The 23,481-nt window shown below is 32.8% G+C and overlaps 2 protein-coding genes and 1 non-coding gene across 3 annotated transcripts in view; 2 read left to right on the top strand and 1 right to left on the bottom strand.

The window, feature by feature from the left end:
* Positions 1–4,156: 4,156 nt before the first annotated feature.
* Trnat-agu lies at positions 4,157–4,230 on the bottom strand. Its single transcript has one exon. It is a non-coding gene; the product is annotated as a tRNA-Thr (tRNA).
* Positions 4,231–14,766: 10,536 nt separating this feature from the next.
* LOC115877073 lies at positions 14,767–17,248 on the top strand. The gene is made up of 3 exons (XM_030893147.1): positions 14,767–14,904; positions 15,182–15,359; positions 15,416–17,248. Exons 2-3 carry the CDS (start codon positions 15,204–15,206, stop codon positions 17,054–17,056), a joined length of 1,797 nt encoding a protein of 598 aa, XP_030749007.1. The 5' UTR covers positions 14,767–14,904; positions 15,182–15,203; the 3' UTR covers positions 17,057–17,248.
* Positions 17,249–18,299: 1,051 nt separating this feature from the next.
* Positions 18,300–23,481, top strand: part of LOC115877225 — a 159,715-nt gene continuing 154,533 nt past the window's right edge. The window contains exons 1-2 of the mRNA XM_030893385.1: positions 18,300–18,397; positions 20,042–20,205. Of these exons, the coding sequence (XP_030749245.1) occupies positions 18,300–18,397; positions 20,042–20,205 (262 nt within the window). The remainder of the gene's footprint in view (positions 18,398–20,041; positions 20,206–23,481) is intronic.

Here is a 23,481-nt window from a genome sequence, read left to right as displayed (position 1 = left end):
ATTTTCCCTCGACTTCGTTCAATCTATAGTTCGTGTATTGAATTTTAAATTCTTTATTAAGTTTTCTAATGAGAACGGGATTTTTGTGGCGTATTTTTATCGAAAAGGAAAAGATTTTGATTGCCTGTAATTTTTCCTCTTGTATAAGGGGTTCGTTATTCGAGAAATATGTTTGCAGATTGGCGGTACGGGCTTTTCAGGTTTTAATAGATTTGACAAATATCAATTTGTGGTAGAATTACTTTTAATATTCCTGTTTATTTTATACGTAAATAAACTTTAAATTTATGAGGTCCGGATCTACCCGTGCATGTCCAATGTCCAACCGTTGATTGAAAGAATTGGGAAGATACGCAGCCTAATTGAGGTTGATAAAGGTTGATTTGATTTCCCTTTACGTCTCAAGTGCTGTACGGTGGTGACACCAATCGTTTTGCGGTCAACGCATAAAACACTTATTTTCTCTAATTCGGCAAGCGAAGGCATATCGAAGACGGTGTGGGACTGAAAGCGACAGTGTTGCCATATTAAAATGTGTAATATCTGTAATTAACGAAAATATCTTTGGATGAAAAATTCGCGTTTATGTATTGAAAATTTATATTTGTCTTAAACATAGAATAAACAACAGAAATAAAAATTCTTTTATAGGTATTTAATATGTCGTATGATCGAAAAAAGTCGTTTAGTTGGCTTGGAAATGACGACTATTGACATTTACTATAATATTTTACGTATGAAATAACCGCGATCTTTTCCAAGCCAACTGTGACGCCGTTCTTTCTTTAATTATATAATATTATATCAAATTGTTTAATGAAAATCCGTATTATTAACGTATTGTACCCAAAATCCGTAAATCTACGGATTAATCCGTAGTTCGGGCAACACTGTCTCCGGCAACCACTCACTCTGTCGACTGAAAGCGGAACTACGGTACAGGATTCTTCATTTGCTGCGCTGTAAAGGACTATCAGCGCGCAGCGGCGCAGAACTAAACTAAATCTCGGTATTTTCGGACAGGCTGACAGTAACGCCTGCTAAATATTGGACATGCTTTGTGCCACGAAATCGCCGATAAGGTTGCGCATCTTCTTATTGCTTCAAACGTATCTATTAATTTTTTGTTAAATGTAAAGTAAATCTTTCTAAAATTGCGGACTTGACAGCAACATTGCTTTAAACTAAGGCATCCTTAATTAAACACCGTTAAAGTGAAAAAATACATTTAGAAAAAAACAATAAATACTTCTATTAGGTACATATTTTAACAATTTTTATTGTGAAAAACTGCAAAAACCTTCATATTTTCTTCTTTTTGGGTAAAAATCCTTCAGCCCTTCATTCGACGAAAGTTGACTGTAAAATCCTTCAATATGAAGGATTCTAATTATCTTTACAGTTATAAGAGAACTATATTTGTGTAATATTAGTATTTATTTTAAGATACATACATATTATATTTAAAATACTAGTTTTGTGCAAACACCGGTTGTATATAAGAGTTAATTTCTTGGTCTACCTCCAGAACAACAGCAACAAATAACTAAAATAGTTGCAACAACGGTCGCTAAAATCAAATTTATTTTAAAATATGACTTGTAATTAATAAAATTATGAATACCTGCTATTACTGTGGTGAGAGGAAGTTCCTTGTTAATTTTTATCTTAACAGTTTGTTCGTGGTCATTTGAAAATGAAACATTTTTGGGTTCTGTTAGCATTGGCACATTTTTAATACGAAAACTAAGTAATTGTGACTCATAGATAAGATACTTATATTGTGACTTGTGACAATGTAAACGTCAAAGGTTTCATGTCGGTCAATCTCGGTGAATGAGCGTAAACTAAAAAGTATAAAGTACTTATAACTGAAACTACTAATTGAGATTCTGAATGAGGCTAAATAAAAAAAAAGTTAAACTTGGAATATAAACAACTAAACAATCTGTCTTCTCGCTGTGAAAAAGGTTGCACACGTCCTGTTATATATTGGATGCTATTTTAACCGCGCCTTTTAAACAATTTAGCTCAAAGTTACAAATGGCCGTTGCTTTGCCACGGGGACAATTTATCGCCGAAATTCACCCTCTTAATAACGCAAGCTACCACCAGTCTTCTCGTTGCATCCAAAATGCATCTATTTAGTATTCGCATTTAGTTACTGATGCTACAGTGCCAATAATAAAATTATGGGAAGTATTGCACGAATCAAGAATTAATGCAGCTCTGATAAAAGCTGTACAGAATCTTTACTATGGAGGAAAATCACAAATAAAAACGGTCAACGGTCTCTCAGAGGAAATTTCTATCACTAAAGGGCTCCGACAGGGTTGCTGTATATCCCAACACTATTTAAAATTTATATTGCCAATGCCTTACATCTATGGAAAAGAAAATGTAACGGAATGGGTAAAGAACTAAATGACATATGCCTATACACCTTGCAATTTGCAGACGACCAGGCCATAATTGCAAACGACAAAGATGACATGGAATATATGGTGCGGAAAATAATTGAAGAATATGCTAAATGGGGTCTCACAGTAAATACAGAAAAAACAAAAAATACCTTCCAATTGAAGCTAATACAGAAAATCTTATTTTAGACAATAATATGGAAATTAGGGCATGTGAAGATTACAGGTACCTGGGATCGATATTTACAGGAGATGGAACGGACGATAGAGAAATAAACAACAGAGTAATACAGGCACGAAGAGTTATCAAATGCATAAATGGCATTCTATGGAGCACTGAAATTACAAAAAACAGGAAATATAATATATATGAGACACTAGTTAAAAGCATATTACTCTATGGATGTGAAACATGGCGACTGACTGAAAGGAATAAAAGGAAATTAGAGACAACAGAAATGGACGCGATTAGAAGAGCAATGAGAATTTTACGGAGGGATAAGATCAGAAATGAAGACATTAGACAACAGATGGGAATAGAAGGAACAAAAACAATTAATATGGTACAGCCACGTTCAGAGAATGCACAATGAAAGAATTCCAAAACAAGTCATACATTGGATACCACCTGGTAAACGAAAGAGAGGACGTCCCAAGAAAACATGGATGGAAGGAATAAGAAGGTCGATGAGCGAGAAAAATCTGACCGAAGATCGATGGGAAAATCGCACAGGGTGGAAGTTAGGCATCGGACAACGTCGTAGGACGTTCTGACCCGAATTTATATATATTTAGTTACTTATTATACCGTATGGTCGAAAAAAATGGCGTCGAGTTGGCTTGGAAACGACGATCGATAAAAATTCCCATACATTTTCACATATAAAATGACAGCGATCTTTAATTCGTAGCCATCGCTGGCGTTTTTTTTAAAGTGAAACTGCTTTACGCGCGGTGGGTGTAAAAATCAAGGCCGTGACACACGAGCTAGCGGGACGAAAACAGCCTATGGCTTAGGAATACGTAGTGACACAAATTTGTGGTAGTGACGCGACGTGTATTTTTGAGCAGTCCACGTGTTTATAAAAAATATTGATATTTTAATACAAATTTTATGAAAGTGAATCAAATTATTTATTATTTTTTTATTTTCAGCGTATAAACCTTTTCTTACACATAAGAAACTATTTCTTACGTGTATAAAACTACTTTTTATGCATTAAAAACTATTTTTTTGGGCGTAAAAAACTATTTGTTACACAATATTTTTTACAAATATTTTTTTTTAATTTATTAGGTACTTTTTCACCATTTCAAATTACACTTTTTTCAAACAATCAATATTGTAGAAGAGTCCCTTGTTTTACGCGGTGGTTATGTACATACACGCGGTTCCTTAAAAGCACCGCGTGTATGGAAGCAAACCTACATAGATTATACAGTGTTCGAGCCCAGAAGCACGTTTATGAGGATTTTTTTATAAAATTTTTGGTTAAAAACATAGGATTTTGATAATATGGAAACATAGGTACTAGATTAAATTTAGAGAAAAAAAAATAGAAAAAAATGGTGGTTTTCGAAATTTAAGCAATATTTTTTTTTTGAAGCAATACATTTCGGAAGTCTCCAATAAACCTGAAAAAAATAAAGAAAAATTATCATAATTCAAAATTATAGGATATTGATTCTGATTATAAAGTTGTTTTTTTGGTAATAAAAAAAATAAAAAAGTAACTAGGCCCCGGCGAGATTCGAACTCACGATCTCCTGTTTACTAGACAGGCGCTTTAACCAACTAAGCCACGGCGCCATGTGTAGCCTTTTAGAGAATATCGTATTTAAAACCAAGGGTAATATCGATTCTATTTTAAACTTTTGAAGCTGTTCAATTTTCAAAGTTATTTTAATATTTTTTTGCTATGATTTTTTAAAATTCTTTTGGGTGTCAGATCGTATTAAAAATTATATCATTTTATAATAATATAGAGTAATACCGGGTGCGTCTCAAAAGTGGCTCACCTCTATAACTATTTTATTTTTTTATTTAAAAAAACGAGATTTGGTATGTTAGTATATGACATAAATTAAGATTTATTGACGTATTCATTTGTTTTCGGTCACTTCCTGTTTCACCGGAAATGACTACAACTTTTGATTTTTAAATGGCACTCTCCGTATTTTTTTACTTTATTCGATAGAAAATAACACTGTGAATAGAATGACATATTATATGTCAACTTTTGACATTTTTGCATTTGGTTTATTTGAAATTATAATTATAAGAAACGATAATTTGACTCGAAATACCAAGTGTGTGGTATCAAATTATTCGTAAAAAATGCTTTTTCCAAATATGCTAATAAGCTACCCTCGTTCCATTTGAAAAAATTGAGTTATGATTAAAACTACGATTTGATGAGCATATAGGGGTGAGCCACTTTTGAGACGCACCCGGTATACCTACAATATATGATCAAAAAGTTCTATGATCAAGCATATACGGTATGGGTAATGGGGGTAATTACCCCTCCCAGGAAGAGATTAATCTTATTTTTACGTGAGGAATCGCTCCACGAGATAGTGTGGCACATGTTTTTTGAAATACCCTGTGTAAGTTGTGGAATAGATCAAACTCGGTAAATTTGTTAATTTTTGTGTAAAGCAGTACGGTTTTAGACTACCTTCCCCCATATTTTCTTTGCTAATACTTCCCTTAACGGACCAAAACTCTAATAGCTGCAATCAGATAATAAAGCAATTAACTTCAAAAAATACTTTATGGCTTAGAGCACTCAACAGTCAAAAGGAGGCTCTCTTTGACATGTCATAAACAGGAAGTGCCATTTTATTTTTAGGTAGTTACCTGTTATCTCCACGACCGAGAAATATATACACTTGTAAATGTCATTTTCTTTTACCTAGTTTATAAGTGAAGTTCAAATAATTTTTGGCTTCCGCTTTAGTTGTCCTCTGAAGCTCTTGAAGTGAAGTTCGATCTTGGAACCTTTCTGCAGAAAAATGTAAGTTTTTTTCTTAAGTCGTTATACAGGGAGAGTCTTAAATAAACGCAAAAATTTTAGGGGTGGTGTTTTTCTACTCCAGAAACTATGTCTATGAGTTTTTTTTCGCAAAAAAAGATATTGAAAATCGTACATTTCCTTTGGAATTTTCCTGTATATTATACAGGGTGCTACAAATTCGAGGTACGAGCATTGGTTTGGTTTGGTATCTCGGTAAGGTTAAATTGGGGCAAAGTTGCGTATTGGGATGTTCACCAAGATGCCATCATAAAACTTTTAAAAATTTCAAGGATTGCTGAGTTTTATATTGAAAATCAAATTTATTTTTTCCTGTCGTTACTTTTTGGAAAATCAAAAAACTAATTGCACATTCTCATAGCCATTTTATTAGGGCTATCTGACAATATTTTTAGATTTTCAAATTAGCTGATAATTTGTGGGATACAGAGGCCAACTTAATTTTTTTAAATACGGACCTGCATATTTTATTTCAGGTTTTCAAAGAACTCGGTCTCCTGAATACAATGATATGCCACACTTTATACTTTTTTTTTGTTTTGGGTACCTTAACAGCAACAAAACTATTTAATTATATTTAAAATAATTTCAAGTCCGACTCTGGTTTCTTAAATTATTAAATCTGATTAGCAACAATATTGATCAGCGCTAATTAACATTGAATAAGGAAAATCGAGCCAATTGGAAGATTCAAATAAATAATATCCAGGTCTGAAATTTAAAGATATTATTTTTAACTTTTTTATTGTGAATTTGAAATCTCAGTGTGCGATCTAATAATATGCATAATATTAATCGTAGTTATTATAAATAAATCAACTTCTACAAACTAGTTTCTAATGTTCTACATGTTCGAAAGGGTTACCACCCTCCCTATTGCACAAATTTATTTTTCGTTCAATTTTATTTATAGCTCCTTGAACTTTCTTCTTATACTTCCGAATGCATCTTTATTGTAAATGTTGAGATGAATTGATTTCACTTTTACAAATGATGTCAAGTAATGTAGCCCCTTGGCGATAGGTCCAGGAACCTCGCTGGACATTATATTGCTCTATCATTTCTAGTCCATCTTCCGGGAAAATGATTTGATTGTTTATATTATATTATATTTATATTAATTATTTTATATTATTTTATTGCATTTGATTTTCCGTATTCAATGTTTTACCCCACGTCATTGTTAATTTTGAATGCTAATTATAATATTGTAACGATGAATAGATTAAATATTAAAAAAAAACAGAGCCGGACTGGAAATTAGTTAAAATAAATTGTGTTCAAATGTCAAAACAAATAAAAATATTAAGTGTGGCATATCATTGTACTCAGGAAACCGAGTTCTTTCAAAATCTGAAATAAAAAATGCAGGTCCGTATTAAAAAAATTAAGTTGGCCTCTGTATCTCACAAATTATCAGCTAATTTGAAAATATAAATATACTATCAGATAGCCCTAATAAAGTGGCTATGAGAATATGAAATTAGATTTTTGATTTTCTAAAAAGTAACGACAGGAAAAAATAAAATTAATTTTTAAAAAAATCAGTTTTTTCCAAAAAACTCAGCAATCCTTGAAATTTTAAAACTTTTTTGATGGCATCTTGGTGAACATCCTAAAGGCGCAACTTTGCGTTCAACATGATCTTATCTATTACGATTACCGAGATACCAATGCTCGTACCTCAAATTTGTAGCACCCTGTATAGAGAACTTTTTAGAACGGCCTGTTCATCGCAACTTTTACACGATATAATTTCTTAACCTCTCATAGTACCATGGTTACGACACCTACTAAAATCTTTTAGTAATAATACAGGAAAAATCCGGTTGCTCTCAATTTTTTTAAAAAGTAATAGTATATTGTTTTATTACGAGTAAAACTGACACTTTTCGTGGCAAAGCTGTATGTTTGACATACATGCGAGGCATAAGAACTCATTTTTACTCCGAATAGAACATGCTATTTTTTTAAAAGCCGCAAATAATTTTTTAAAGAATTTCCAATGTTCCAAATAATATAAAAAAGTTTAATAGTCATACCTCATACCATAGTTGTATGTAATTATATGGAACTATGGTTACACTCGTTGAATTTGACACTTTATGTCAGTTCATCAGAGGTAATATATTTTCGTACTTTTATGCTTAGGCGTAAAAGTGCTTTAATTACTTTTATGCCTAGGCGTTAAAATGACTTTTTTATATTGTCAATCACGTCCTAAAAAGTATTAATACTTTTGTGACCTTTGAAAAAAGTCATTTTTTTTTAATTTTCAAACTTTAATAGTTTGGGTTTTTTGGACTTATTTGAAAAACGAGAAAAAGATTCTTTTACCGAGATCTGCCAGCCCTGAAGATATTCGCACTTGTTTAAGACTCACCCTGTATATTTAGTAGATTTTTTTTTGTAAATTAGGAGTTGTATATACAGGAAGATTCAAAATCGATAAGAAAAACTTTAATGTGTGATTTCTTGTTAAAAATAAAATATACGTCTAATATATAAAATAAAACGAAACGGCTTGACCGATTTTGATGAAATTTTATATACAAGGTGTTTCAAAACAAATGCGAAAAACTTCAAGGGGTGATTCCTTGTTCAAAATAAAGGGTAGTTTGCTTTATAAACGTTGGGTCAAAAGTCAACCATTAGGGAGATATCGCGTTACAAAGATGGCGGAAAAATAATGTTTTTATTTTTTATCTTGAAAACGAAAAGAGATAGACTAATGAAATTTTATGGAAGCATTACTGTTATGAAAACACACTTTCTGGTATTTTTTTCATTTTTTTAAAATGAGTGGAAGGGGTTGAAATAAACTGCCCCTATTATTCTTGTTAACGAAATTTAAAGAAAAATATTATCAAACACATGCAAAAATTAATTATTAATTAATTTGGATAGTTTAGTTTATTTAGAAACTTTTTTATCTCTTGTATTTTTTTGATAAAACTGACCGATTTGAAATTAAAAAATAAAATGTAAAGCATTATATGTCAGGACAAAAAATATTTTTAGATTAAGAATCTAGTGATAATAACGAAAATAATAATCAACTAGATAATAAAGTATTGCAGTAGAGTAATGTCAAATAAAATAATATTAGGAACATCCTAAAAAGTAACAGCGGCCGACAAGATTTTTTCCTAAAAAAATTACAGCATCCCACTAGATTCTTGATCAGAAAATGTTTTTTGTCCTGACATGTAATACTTTACATTTTATTTTTTAATTTCAAATCGGTGAGTTTTATCAAAAAAATACAAGAGATAAAAAAGTTTCTAAACAAACTAAACTATCCAAATTATTTTTTTTGCATGTGTTTGATAAGATTTTTCTTTAAATTTCGTTAACAAGAATGATAGGGGTAGTTTATTTCAACCCCTTCCACTCATTTTAAAAAAGTGAATAAATTACCAGAAAGTGTGTTTTCATAACAGTAATGCTTCCATAAAGTTTCATTAGTCTATCTCTTTCCGTTTTCAAGATAAAAAATAAAAACATTATTTTTCCGCCATCTTTGTACCGCGATATCTCCCTAATGGTTGACTTTTAACCCAACGTTTATGAAGCAAACTACCCTTTATTTTGAACAAGGGATCACCCCCTGAAGTTTTTCGCATTTGTTTTGAAACATCCTGTATGTGTCTTTAGTAGGTCTGATATATTTTTTATACCAACCAACCCCAGTTTTTTTTTTATTTTTAAACCATTTTTTTATTTTTTATTTTTTTTATGTGGCATTAAAAAATACATACAACCCTAAATTTTCACCCCTCTACCATCAACCCCTATTTTTTAATAGCGATATTAGCAATTCAATAATTTTCAACCCCGTGAATAAAAATAACTGTTGTCCGATAAAATTATTTTTTTCAAACGTCACAAAAATATTAATTTTAGCGACGTGATTGACAATATAAAAAGTAAATTTAACGCCTAGGCATAAAAGTAAGAAAATACCATATGATCGAAAAAAAAACGGTATCCAGTTGGCTTGGAAATGACGATCATTGACATTTTCCATATAATTTTACATATAAAATGACAGCGATCTTCATTTCATAGCCATCGCTGACGCCGTTTTTATTCGATCATACGGTATATTATTAAACTGATATAAAGTCTCAAATTCAATGAACGTAACCACAGTTTCTCGATATATAATAATTACATACAAGGTATTATACTTTTTTTTAATTATTTGAAACGTTTAAAATTGTTTAAAAAATTATTTGTGACATTTGAAAAAAAATAGCATGTTCTATTGATAGCATATAAGCATATGACTTTCTGTGCCTCTTCACAAAAAGTGTAATTTTTACTTGACACAAAAAGTGTAATTTTTACTCCTAATAAAAACTCCTAAAAAATAAAATATACTATTTTTTCTAAATGATTTATTTGTTTTGTCTTTAAACGTATGCTACTGAGTAAGATAAAGAAAAAATATCCATTTTACAAAACCGTTATGCGGGTTCGAATATAAAAGAAAAAAAAAAGGAAAATCGTCATAAAGTAGTCCGACCAACCGAATGATAATACCGAAAACAAAAAGGGACACCCCTGTCTCACTAAATTGCCCAAAAACAACGTAAATTTTGCCCTTGTCCCTTCCTATAGCAACCAGTCTTTGAAGCATTTTTTCCGAGAATTTTTTTTTGCTTCTGAGACACAAAAGACCAAATATTACACAGAAAATGCATTAAGGGCTTCCTCGCTATGAAACGAAGGGTTTAAACAAAGAGATCCTCAAAGGGAAATTATTATGGAGGCTGTGTAAGAACAGGTAATTTGATATCTTTGAAAAAGACAGAATTAAGACAATATTTAGAGTAAATTTTCGTGTATAAAAGCTCAATAATATACCGGGTGCGTCTCGAAAGCGGCTCACCCCTATAACTTTTTTATTTTTTAAGATAAAAAATTGAGATTTGGTATGTTAATATATGACATAAATTAGGATTGATTGACGTATTCAGTTGTTTTCTGTCACTTTCTGTTTCACCGGAAATGACTAAAACTTTTGATTTTTAAGTGGTACCCTCGGTATTTTTTTACTTCATTCGATAGAAAATGACACTCTGAATAGAATGACATATTACATGTCAACTTTTGACATTTTCGAATATGGTTTATTTGAAAGTGCAACATGCGATTCATAACGACAATTTGACTCGAAATACCAAGCGTGTGGTATCAAATTATTCGAAAAAAAAATGCTTTTTCGAAATATGCTAATGAGCCACCCTCGTTCCATTTGAAAAAATTGAGATATGATTAAAAATACGATTTGAGCATTTTCTAACTGGCCAGGACAAGATACGAAAAACATTAGACAATCAAATCTATTTTTCCAAGGCTCCTTGAGTCCTTAATTGTAAGATTTTTGTATATTTTGTGCTGTCTTGTTTTTTGTTATTTTAACAAAGTTTCGTATTTGTTCTATTTTTATTTATTGTTTGCCACAGCTTTGTAAACAAGAGAAGTCTTATAACAATAAATCAATGATTGTTTTTTTATCTGAAAAAATAAAAAAGTTATAGGGGGTTGAGCAACTTTTGACACGTACCCGGTATATTTGAAGTAAAAATTGAGTCTGCAGAAAGTATTTAACTTCTGATTTATCTTGAAATAACCAGACTAATATATTTATTATTTTATAAGCCATCAGAAATCTACCTTTAGAAAGACCTTATCATAATATAAAGTTATTATTATTTATACAGCGGAGAAAAAATCTTCAGGTGGATATATTTTATTATTTATGGATTCCATATTTCTTTCGACCCCTGCATTAGTAAGAAAACGAGCAGTTGAAGAACAAAAATAAATAACGGCATTTGTGACGCGATGCCGAAAGAAAAGTTTCCCGAAAAAGTAGCAGAAGGAAAAAAGAAAGAATACCTGTACATGGAAATTCCATTATACCCTAATGGAAGAGCATATGTATGAGAACTGTGAAATTGTTAAAACAGTAATACATCCGGATTGTAAAGAAAAACTTGCTTTCTCGATATTCAACGTGCCAAGAAAACTTTAAATCTGTCTATAATATACAGGGTATCAAAAAAATAGTGCATCTTACTTCGGTGGGTTAGAAAAGAAATTACAGTTCTCGACAGGTTAAATAAAAATAATATACAGGGTGGTCCGAACTGTATTCCGGACACTTCGGCAGCACATTCTGCAGATAAAAATAAGTTAAAGAGTTCGTATAAATGTATGTCCTAAAATGCTTAGTTTCGGGGATACAGGGTGTAGAAGTTTAATTTTTATTTCGATTTTTTCCAAATAATTTCTGAAGTAACGTGAATATTTGGATGAAAATTGGTGTCTGGGAGTTTTTTGATATGAGAAATTTGATTTTGATGTCAATATGACTCCTACTAGTAAAGGGCGCCACCTACATATTTTTTAACTGGTTTGAAGAGTAATAACTTTTCGTCTGTACCTGTATAAAACTACAGAGTAAAAAAATATACATTTACGACGTTTTTTACATGAAAAAGGTATCTTGGTCAAAACCGCTACGAGTAATGGTTTTCGAGATATTTGAAATAGAAATTTTAAATACATGTCATCATTGATGATTAATTTAATAAAATAAAAAAAAATTAATTTATGATTAATTCAAAAAAATAAAAATTTCCCAAATTTATTATTTCAGTGAAATAAATATCTACTCAACGTGTTTATTTTAATTAAAATAAAACTATTTCCCGAGGTATTTCCATACTAAATATCTTAAAAACGGTTGCTCGTAGCGATTTTTATAAAGAGATATTTTTTACGTAAAAAATCACAGAGATGTATATTTTTTGCTCGGTAGTTTTATACAGGTACGGACAAAAAGTTATTACGCTTCAAAACAGTTAAAACACACGTAGGTGGCGCCCTCTACTAGTAGGAGTCATATTGACATCAAAATCAAATTTTTCATGTCAAAAAACTCCCAGATACCAATTTTCATCTAAATATTGACGTTACTTCTGAAATTATTTCGAAAAAATCGAAATAAAAATTAAACTTCTACACCCTGTATCTCCGAAACTAACCATTTTTGGACATTACACTTATACGAACTTTTTTACTGACTTTTATCGGCAGAATATGCTGCCAAATTTTCCGTAATACTGTTCGGATCACCCTGTATATTATTTTGATTATCACATCGCCTGTTTCAATTGCGAATAAACTTGAACAAAACAATCCGATACATTATGTCACGTAAACTACTAAACATCGGAAAAGCAATATCAATCTCTTCGACAGCAATAAAACTGGGATTGCCCGTTTCATTTCCATAACAAACGATCGAATTTTGACCTAAAAAGGCCCTATTGGATGGGTAGTTCGATTATAGCCTATGGAAATATACGGGATTTTTGGAGGGTCACCCGAAGCAAAGATAAATATTCTAGACAAAATAAGACGCGTCTGTAAATTTGCGAACATTTTGACCAAAAAGTTTATCTAAGACAATCTAAAGGGTTTCTCAAACTTATAACACAATGGGCGAAGTTTGTGTAAATGTATAAGGGTGTGAGTTTTTGGTATTGTATCCTATATTTGTGGAAAATGGATAAAGAACAACATAATATCCAAAGTAAGTATATGTCGTGATTAGACTCGCATATTGTCTAAAAGCCCCGTGTACATACACATAACGTTTTATCAGGTGTCTGGATGCACTGTGTCAATTTGAAAATTTCCCACCCTTAATACATTGAACCAAAAGTCGACATAAATATAATGAAAAAGTTCATTAATATAATGAATTAAATCATTAATGTTGAGCCGATGAACGATTTCATTGGCACAATGAAAAGTAATTCATTAACTCTATGAACTTTAAGTTCATTAAATCAATGAACAGTGTTCATTAATTTGAAGAACACATTCATTGGTACAATGAACAGATTTCATTAATACAATGAAATAATTTCATTGTATTAATACGAATACCAACCAAACCAAACCGTTTTCATTAATACAATGAATTAATTTCATAACCTATTTAGTTATACATTTAAAAGTCGACACTATTAGTAACTCTTGTTACACCGTATAATCGATGATGAAGATCGCTGTCATTGATATGAAATGTCATTGATAGTCACTTCCCAGCCAAATACCTGATATAATTCTACTATAACTAGATTTCCATTTGAACAAGGCCTTAGCTACAAAGGTAACAAAATTACTAATAGTGCCGACTTACTTACGAGCACAGTAAATTTTTCCATTAGGAATTATTAATAAAAAACAAGTGCAATAAACTAATAATAATTTATTAAACTCGATATAGCATATACAAATTAAAAATTAAAAAAATGGAATCAACGAAGAGAATAGTAATGTTATTATTAATTTTAGGGTAAATTATAATAAGAAAATTAATTTACCAGTCGATATCCTGAGGAATTTCTATAAAAATACCATTTCTTCATTATATTAGCTGTTAGCGGTATCCTTAGACTTGATAACGTCTAGACGAATTTGCAACAGGCTTTCCAAGTCGCATCAAGTGGGTCCGATGTTAAATTGTCGAATTTGAGGGCTTGAAGGCAGGTCTCAACATCTTCTTCCGGTTCTAAAAGACGTATATCAAAATAATTAAAATGCCAAATATTAAAAGAACATTCGAATTTACCATAATCAGTTCCATGCCTCGACTTGTTACTATGTTTTTCTTCTTCTTCTTTTTTATCTTCTGAAACATATTTGGAAACCGCTGTTTTAATGAATACCCACACCAGAGATCTCACACAGCGGAATTTGATTTGACAACACAACAATTTAACTACAATACGATAGGACTTTTATTTAAAATATTTAAAATATTGAAGAGAACACTTACCGCTCTAATGAAACTAAAGCCTCACTGAATAACTCAACAACACAGACGTTATTAAAGTGCCAAAGTAACCGATCAACATGGCGGACATTTAAGCCCTAATATTTAATTCATGATATGAATAACCGCGTACATTAATATAATGTAGTGTGTTCATTGTATTAATAACATTGTTCATTGTCACAATGATTTAGTACATTAATATAATGAATATGTGTTTATTAAAGTTTCAGCACTAAAATAAAGAACGCGTTCATTGGGACAATGAACGCGTTCATTATTTTCATTATACTGATCAAATTAGATTCATAGTATTAATAAATCGGACATCGATCTATGATTAACAAATCATAATATTAATGAAAAAAATCATTGTCCCAATGAAACAACAGTTAATAATCAACGTTCATTAATATTAGGATAGGATAGCGTAAGAGTACGCATTCCGTAAGAGTACGCGGCGGCCATATTTACGAAGTGACAAGCAATCTGCCTAATATAAACGCATAAGTAGCTTGGTAACGGCCATAGGAGTAGTGTCTAAAAATCTGATGGTGTTGCTTTAACCCTTCTTTAATTGGCGGTAAGAAATGATATTTTCCCCTATTTACTATAATATTTGTAATACAACAAGTAAGGTACATACATTTGTGCATTCAGTTTTTATGAAAACTGCTGTAATAGTAATAAAAAGTGCTTTGTTTACAGAGACACTTTTAGGTTAAATTAAAGTTTTATTAGTTGCCTAGATGGTTAAATTGGTTTTTAGAATTTGATTATGTGTTTCCCTAAGAGTACGCACAGGTGCGTACTCTTAGGTATACGTTAAAGCATTAATTTTTAATATTTTTATGCTGTAGACAATTCCAAAACAGTATAATAATGAGCCCGTACAAACGAAAGAGCGATAGAGTACTAAAATTTACGCAAGAAATGTTAAATATGGCAGCCGATAGAATATCAAAGGGAGAGAGTAAAAGATCGGTTGCAAAGGCATTGGGGGTAAATGAATGTACTCTAAGGAAGAGGTTGCGTGAAGTAATATGTAGGATTACTTTAAAATTTTAAACTATTCCTCGTTTTACTTTTTTTAGGGCACTGTTCCAACTAGCTTGGGTAGATTTAAACCAATATTTTCGAAAGCACAAGAAAAAGAATTGGCGGATCATATTCGCGATCTGGAGGCGAGATTTTACGGACTTCGTATGAAGGATGTTAGATCACTAGCTTTTCAATACGCGAAACTAAACCACATTTCTCATAGGTTTAACGAACAAAATTTAATGGCAGGGAAACATTGGGCACAGGACTTTGCTGCTAGAAATCGTTTATCTTTAAGAGCTCCAGAAAAATGTAGTTTAGGTCGGGCTACAGGATTTAATAAAGTCCAGTGTGACAGATTTTTTAAAAATTTAAAACTTGTCTACGAAAAAACAAAAGTGCTGTCACACAGAATTTTTAATATGGACGAGACGGGACTTTGTACTGTTCCAAACAAGCTCCATAAAATTTATGCAGTAAAGGGCAAAAGAACAGTATCAAAAATAGTGTCAGCCGACAGAGGTCAATTAGTTACTGCAGTATGCTGTATGAGTGCCTCTGGTACCTGGGTACCGCCAGGTTTAATATTCGCTAGAAAGCGTATGAAAGAAGAACTTTTTTATGGGGCACCTCCAGGTACACTGAAGATGATATCTGATTCTGGGTATATGAACACAGAATTATTTCTAGTTTGGTTGCACCATTTTTCAACCTTTGTTAAACCTTCCGAGTCGGATCCTGTAGTTTTAATTATGGACAACCATATTTCACATTGCTCTCTGGAAGCAGTTTTATTTGCGAGGAGCCATTTTATTACACTTTTAACATTACCACCCCACGGAAGTCATAAGCTTCAGCCTTTGGACAGAGTATTCTTCTTCCCCTTAAAAACGGCTTTTTCTGGAGAATGTGATAAATGGATGGTTAGTAATCCTGGGAGACCAATCACAATGAGAGAAATGGCAGCGCTTTTCCATTCAGCTTATTCAAAAGTCGCTACAATAGAGATCTGTGAAAAATCATTTGATTGTACAGGGATATATCCCTACAATCCTGATATTTTTACCGCAGCAGACTTTGCCCCGTCTGAAGTCACTGATAAATTTCATTCAGATGTAGACCGTCAAGGACAAGAGGATATAAATAGAAATGAATTAATAGAATGGTCTGATGAAGATGAAATACCACTGGCTGAATTGCAGCGACAAGAAAAACAAAAAATAACAATAGAAAAAGAAAATAGGACACCAACAAATAGTCCAATATTTAATCAAAATCAAAAAGAATATGCAAATCAGAGTCCACGACACAGTTTATCTTCTGTTAAATTAAATGAATCTGACCCATGTTGTTCTGTAACACCCAAAATGATTCTACCGCTGCCAAAAGCTAAATACGAGCAAATTAGGAAAACAAAATCTAAAAGGTCTGAAATTCTGTCCTCTACCCCATATAAAGAACATTTATTAGAACAGACAGAAGAAAAACTAAAGGCACAAAAGGGAAAAAGAAAAATTCTCAAGTGTAAACAAGCTTCAGCAACTAAAATAGACAACACTATCTGTCCAGGATGCAATGAAAATTTTAGTTACTCTGATTGGTTAATGTGCCGTGTTTGCCAAACTTGGTGGCATGAGGACTGTTCTAATTATCTTGGAAGTGGTAGTTTCTTATGCGATTTATGTGACAAGTAATTTTAACGATTGGTTAACTCGTACAATTAGAATGCGTACTCTTAGGAATTTACGTGCGAACTCTTAGGGGAATATTCACCAAAGAGTACGCATTTGCATGTTTTTATTTAAACTTAGATATTTTTGTCAAATACATTTTTAAATTACTTTTGGAATGTTATATGTTTAAATTAATGCATGTTTTATAATTTCCTAAATATACTTCAACTTTAAAACGACTTTGTTTCAATGTTATTCAGCAATAAATATTAAGTGCGTACTCTTGCGCTATCCTACCCTATGAACAATATTTTTTTCAGTGTATCTTTCTTGCAGTTAAAAATATGAAAAGTCGGAAAGACACGGCAATTTTATTTGTAAGGGGGACACTTTAAATGAATATTTTAGCCTTTTTCTTTGAACCCTCTAGGAGGGGTAGATTCACCCTTACGATCTTGAATGCGAATGGAGATCAAGTGGCACATAGTTTAAAGGGCCGTTTAATTATCTTTTCAGTGGTATCCTACTTTGTTCCTTTTTGTCCAAAAGTTTCCGAATAATCGCGTTTTAAAGTTGCAAAAAGAATTAAACATGCCTGCATTGAGATTTTGGTTTTCGGGCTAGTGAAAAACTCAATTAGACAAAAATTATTGTAATGGGTCTCCTTGTAGTACAAATGATTAGAAGATTAGGTGGCAACATGGACGTAGCTATTACATTTTTCTAGGGGGGTCGAAATACTAATAAACAGAAAACATCATTAAGGTTTCTTGTCTCAAATTCGTATGAGTGGCAACTTACCCCCTGCCTCCCCTATGCTACGGCCATGGGTGGCACCGTTTGAAACTTTGTTTCGGGATTAGCAAATTAACCTCAAAAAATTTACATCAAAAAGAAATATAAAAAAATTACGCACTCTACACATACAATACATTGTTGTTTTAACATGTTTCATCAAATTTAAAAGATGTAGCCAAAACAGAAATATTACTATTTTTAATTCACTTTTGCTTGTTGGGATGTTCAGTGATAACTTTTTATAAGTGCATAAAGTGTGAGAATGGTTTATTCTCTTCAAGAAAGAACTTTAAAAAAAAAACATTATTTTCATTTATGGAGAGGTTGGAAAGTGCGCACGAAGAACGGAATTGGTTTTCAATGAAAGAAATCATAATCGTGAAGTAAGTCACAGATATGTGCTGGATTTGGTGGCAAAGTTCTCCGAAACTGGTTCGGTTAGTAAAAAATACCCTACGAGTGCTGAATGAAGAAGATCAAATTGAGGTTTTGGGATTATTTGCTGCAGAGCCCACCAGCTACTTGCGGACAGCAGCACAACAGACAGGAATATCACATGAGACTGTAAGAATAACACTGAAAATGCATGTCCATCCATACAAAATGCAGATACTTCAAGAACTCTATGACGATGGTTTTGATAGAAGAATAGCCACCGCCAACCCTAACATTCTGCTGAACAGCTGGTTTCCCAAACCAAACCAAACCAATCAAAATTGTCGATATTAGAGTGACGAAAACCAGCATACTTTTCGAGAAGGACATACACACTATCCTCAAAAAGTTAATGTTTGCACTGGTATTCTTGGAAATGCCATTATTGGTCTTTTATTTATTGAAGGAAACTTGACAGGTGATCTGTATCTTAATATACTTCAAGAGACTATTGATCCTTTTATTATCACCCAAGAATCACCCGATCATATACCATCATCACCCAAGAAACCCTCTGAAACCAGAAAAAAATCCATATAATTTTATATCACGTAGTGGATAAAAAGATTCTGTAATTAGAGAAATAGTAGAAATACTAATAATTGCCTGGAATTTGATATCTATAGGAAAAATACGACCACACGCAGAGATATTCCTAATGAATCACATCATAGTGTTGAACATAAAATGGCTAGTTTAAATTTCTTAGTTCATAGATTACTTAGTTTCCCACTTTCCAACGAAAGATATGAAATAGAAAGAGATTATATTAGGAATGTAGCTGAGTGTAATGAATATTCTCCTTCACTAGTTGATAAATTAATTAGAAAACGTAGGTATAGGTTAATGATTTCTGAAAATTCGACTTTTCAAGTGGAGAAAGATACGTCTAAATATTTTTCGATACCGTTTGATAGAGCGTTATCCCGTGGTCTAAAAGGAATTTTTAAGAATGTCAATTATAAACTTGTGTATAGTGCTAATAATAAATTACAACAATTATTAGGTAATCCAAAAGAGAAAACTCCTCCACTGGAAAGGTCGAGTATTTATGAAATTTCTTGTAAAGATTGTAATCAGAAATATGTTGGGCAAACTAGAAGATCAATATTAACTAGATTTAAAGAACATTTAGCTCAGATAAGATATGGTAGACTGGATAAATCTTCCGTTGCCGAACATATTGTTGATGAAGAACATTGTATAGATGTTAATAATTTAAAATTAATTAAACAAGTCTCAAATTACAGGCAATTAGATGCATATGAAAGCATCAGAATTAATAAATGTAAAGATAGTATGAACAGAGTCAACGGTCCAATTCCTTCAAGTTCTTTGTTCGTACTACTCAAGTGGCGGAAATCTAACTGTTACGCTCAGTGAGCTCTGACTCGGTTGACTAGATTTTGCCACGCCCACTCGGTGTCCACTGAGCGAGTATATAAACGCTCAACTTGTAGATTGTACTTTAGTTTATAATCATCTGCTGATGATGCTAACATGGTTAGCGAAACGCGCGTCCAGTGTAAAAGTAAAATTGTTTTGGTGTATTGTGGGGATTTAGTGTTTTTTTTTGTTTTTGTTCTGTAATTGCATAAAAATATTTGTTTTGTTCTTATACCACACCAGATTTCTGAAAATTACAGAGACATACATAAACTGTCCAAAATTCTCTTTTTTTGGTGTTACATTGCCTCATTGTTGTTTATATTAAGTTGCAACTAAAGAATACACTACCGAAAATATATTTAAACATGCATTTTTTCTTTCTAGGACTGGAAGATATTGCATTTACTACATTTTGCTGATTACTCTCACAATCGCAAATGCTCTACCAGCCAATACGGCGTTAGAAGCGGGAAAAGAACCAGCGTTGAAAGAGACGGAATCATCTTTTTTCCAATGGAAGAACTATAAAATTGCAGCTATTACTACAGGTATATTTTTTATTATTCTTGTGTTGATTTTATTTGTTATTTGTATACGATTGGGATAACCTGCAGGCTTACCTATTGGAGGTGGCAAAATACTTAACATGTAGGACTTGTAAGGTTTTACAAGTAATGTAATAGCATAATTTACAAATTTTATGATAATAAAAATCCGGGCAAACATACCTTGGCCCAAACATTTTCAGATTTGACTACAACTTATTCAAATTTTTACTAATAATAGCTTATTTGTCAAGATTTTTTAACAGTTGTTCTTAGAGTCTCTTTAAACCACTCAGAAAGTTTGAAGTATTTGTTTAAGCACATTTTAATAAAAAAAAACTATTCGTGAGTGGTCTTTTCCGCTTTTTTAGAATTTCGGGAAACTTTATAAGTATATTATTATTTATATTTTGGTAGATATTTGCGAAAAACTTATTTTTCTGCCATTTGGTGCCATTTTTTCGGCCGAGCACGGTGTTACAATTTTTCCTCTAAAACTACTCCCCGAAACCCATACAGCACATCAAATCACATTTACGATGTGCTTACATTATTAGATGTAGACACAGGGTGACACAATTCCCCCGATGTAAATATGCTACGTTTACACATTGTAGTTCAACACGTATGCACAAAGGTTAAACGTCCGCCTCACACAATGTAGCCACAGTATAGCATTTACGTATACACAAAGTAAGGGATACATAGTGTGCCGTAGGATACACAGTGCTTGTGTATTACGTTTAAGCAAAATAAAAACACTAAATCACCACAATACACCAAAACACTTTTACTTTTACACTGGACGCGTGTGTCGCTAATCATGTTAGCATCATCAGCAGATGATTATAAACTAGTTTATATACTCTCAGTTTATAATCATCTGCTGATGATGCTAACATGGTTAGCGAAACGCGCGTCCAGTGTAAAAGTAAAAGTGTTTTGGTGTATTGTGGTGATTTAGTGTTTTTATTTTGCTGTGTAACACCAAAGGTTCCAACCCTCAACTGTAATATTACGTTTAAACTATGTTTACACATTGCAGTTGTGACTACCGCGTGTATACGTATGCATTTTGCTTCGTATACAGGGTGGTCCGAACTGTATTCCGGAAACTTCGGCAGCATATGTTACTGGCAAAAATAAGTAAAAAAGTTCATATAAATGTATGTCCTAAAATGCGTAGTTTCGGAGATACAGGGTGTAGAAGTTTCATTTTTATTTCGATTTTTTACAAATAATTTCTGAAGTAACTGACGTTACTTCAGAACTATTTGGATGAAAATTGGTGTCTGGAAGTTTTTTGACGTGAGAAATTTGATTTTGATGTCAATATGACTCCTATTTGTAGGGGGCGCCACCTACATGTGTTTTAACTGTTTTGAAGAGTAATAACTTTTTGTCCGTACCTGTATAAAATTACTGGGTGAAAAATATACATTTCCGTGATTTTCTACGTAAAAAATGTCTCTTGGTAAAAATCGCTACGAGCAACCGTTCTCAACATATTTACAATGGAAATAGTCAATACATCTCATAATTGTCTAAAAATAAACATGTTGAGTAGATAGTTATTTGACTGAAATGAGAAATTTGGGAACTTTTTATTTTTTAAACTAATCATAAATTTTTCTTCCAAAAAATGATGATAAAACAGTTTCTGTTGAACTTTTGGCACAAAAACATTTCAAATTTATGATTTTAGTCTAATAACTAATTAGTCAACATGTTAATTTATGTCATTGATGACAGGCATTGGTAATTTAGATTCCAAATATCTCGAGAACCATTACTCGTAGCGATTTTGCGCTGGAAACATTTTGCGCTGGATGTATACCATGATAGTAAGACCCATGATTACTTATGGAGCAGTTGCTTGGTATACAAAACTAGAGCAACGTACAGCAAGGCAAAACCTGTGCAAAGTACAGAGACTGGCATGTATCTGCATCACAGATGCCATGAGAACATGTCCAACAGCAGCAATGGAGGTCATTCTAGACCTAACACCACTGCACATTGTCGTCGGTAGTTATGCCAATGCGACAATGATTAGAATGGTTACTGACGGTAACAGTACTGGGAGAATTTTCAGGTCAGAGGCTTGGGACACCCTCAAAAAGAAACACTTCCCCAACTCCCAGTGGATGACATACCAAGAATTTACAACTTTGAGAAACACCTCACTGTAGTATTGAGTAGTAAAAAGGATTGGAAGAAAGAAACGCTTACTCAGCATATAAAAGACCATACCATCACGTGGTATACTGATGCTTCCAAAACCAAAGCAGGGACAGGGATAGGAGTATTTGGGCCGAAAACTGAATACTCCGAACCAATGGGCACCTATCCCAGTATTCTTCAGGCAGAAATTTGCGCTATCAAAAGATGCGTACAATTTATCTTAGATAGGAACTATCGAAAACAGGAAATTGCCATCCTATCCGATAGTCAAGCAGCACTTAATGCGATCAACTCAGTAACCATCAATTCAAAGTTGGTCAAAGAATGCCTAGAGAAGCTCAACAAATTAGGCAAAGAAAATAGAGTCCTCCTGCTCTGGGTGCCTGCTCACCAAGGGATAGAAGGCAATGAAAAAGCAAATGATCTAGCTAGAAAAGGAGCGAACACTCCACTAACTGGACCAGAACCGTTCTGTTTTCCAAACGGGAACCAACTGAAAGCGGAACTGAAGAATCTGGAAGACTCCATCCGTAACTTAGAATGGGTGTCCTCCAACGGTTTAAGACACTCGAAAAAGTTCCTTAGAACTTATGACCGAGAAAAATCAAAGGTTTTCCTTGATTTAAGTAAAAACAATCTTCGGATTGTCACGGGGTTTCTAACAGGACACTGTCTCCTCAACGAACACCTCAGTAGGCTGAAACTTAGAAACAACGGCGAATGCAGATTTTGTGGGGAAAATGGGGAAACACCAGAACACCTTATCACTGAGTGCGCCGGGACGACGACCATTCGTGCCATGAACCTTGGTACGTCTGATGTTGAGGATGGAGAGCTGGCCTCTGTGGAGCCGTCTCAGATACTGGCTTTTCTTAAAGCCCTGAGACTGTATGAAGAAAGGGGAACACAAAATAGATCTTATAAGGTCGCGGTGTGATTAACTCCCCTCCTAAACATTCTACGTTCTACATTCTACAACCTCGGTCAAACCGTCTTAGATACTGGCTTTTGTCAAAACCCCGAGACTGTATGATGAGTTATAACTCAAGAAAAGGATCTATAAGATCGCTGTCATTAACTCCCCCCCCCCTCCTA

Source organism: Sitophilus oryzae, unplaced genomic scaffold (genome assembly GCF_002938485.1).
Source record: "Sitophilus oryzae breed Bouriz unplaced genomic scaffold, Soryzae_2.0 scaffold_1442_pilon_pilon, whole genome shotgun sequence".
NCBI classification, from domain to species: domain Eukaryota; kingdom Metazoa; phylum Arthropoda; class Insecta; order Coleoptera; family Curculionidae; genus Sitophilus; species Sitophilus oryzae.
This window is presented reverse-complemented; position numbering and strand designations above follow the sequence as displayed.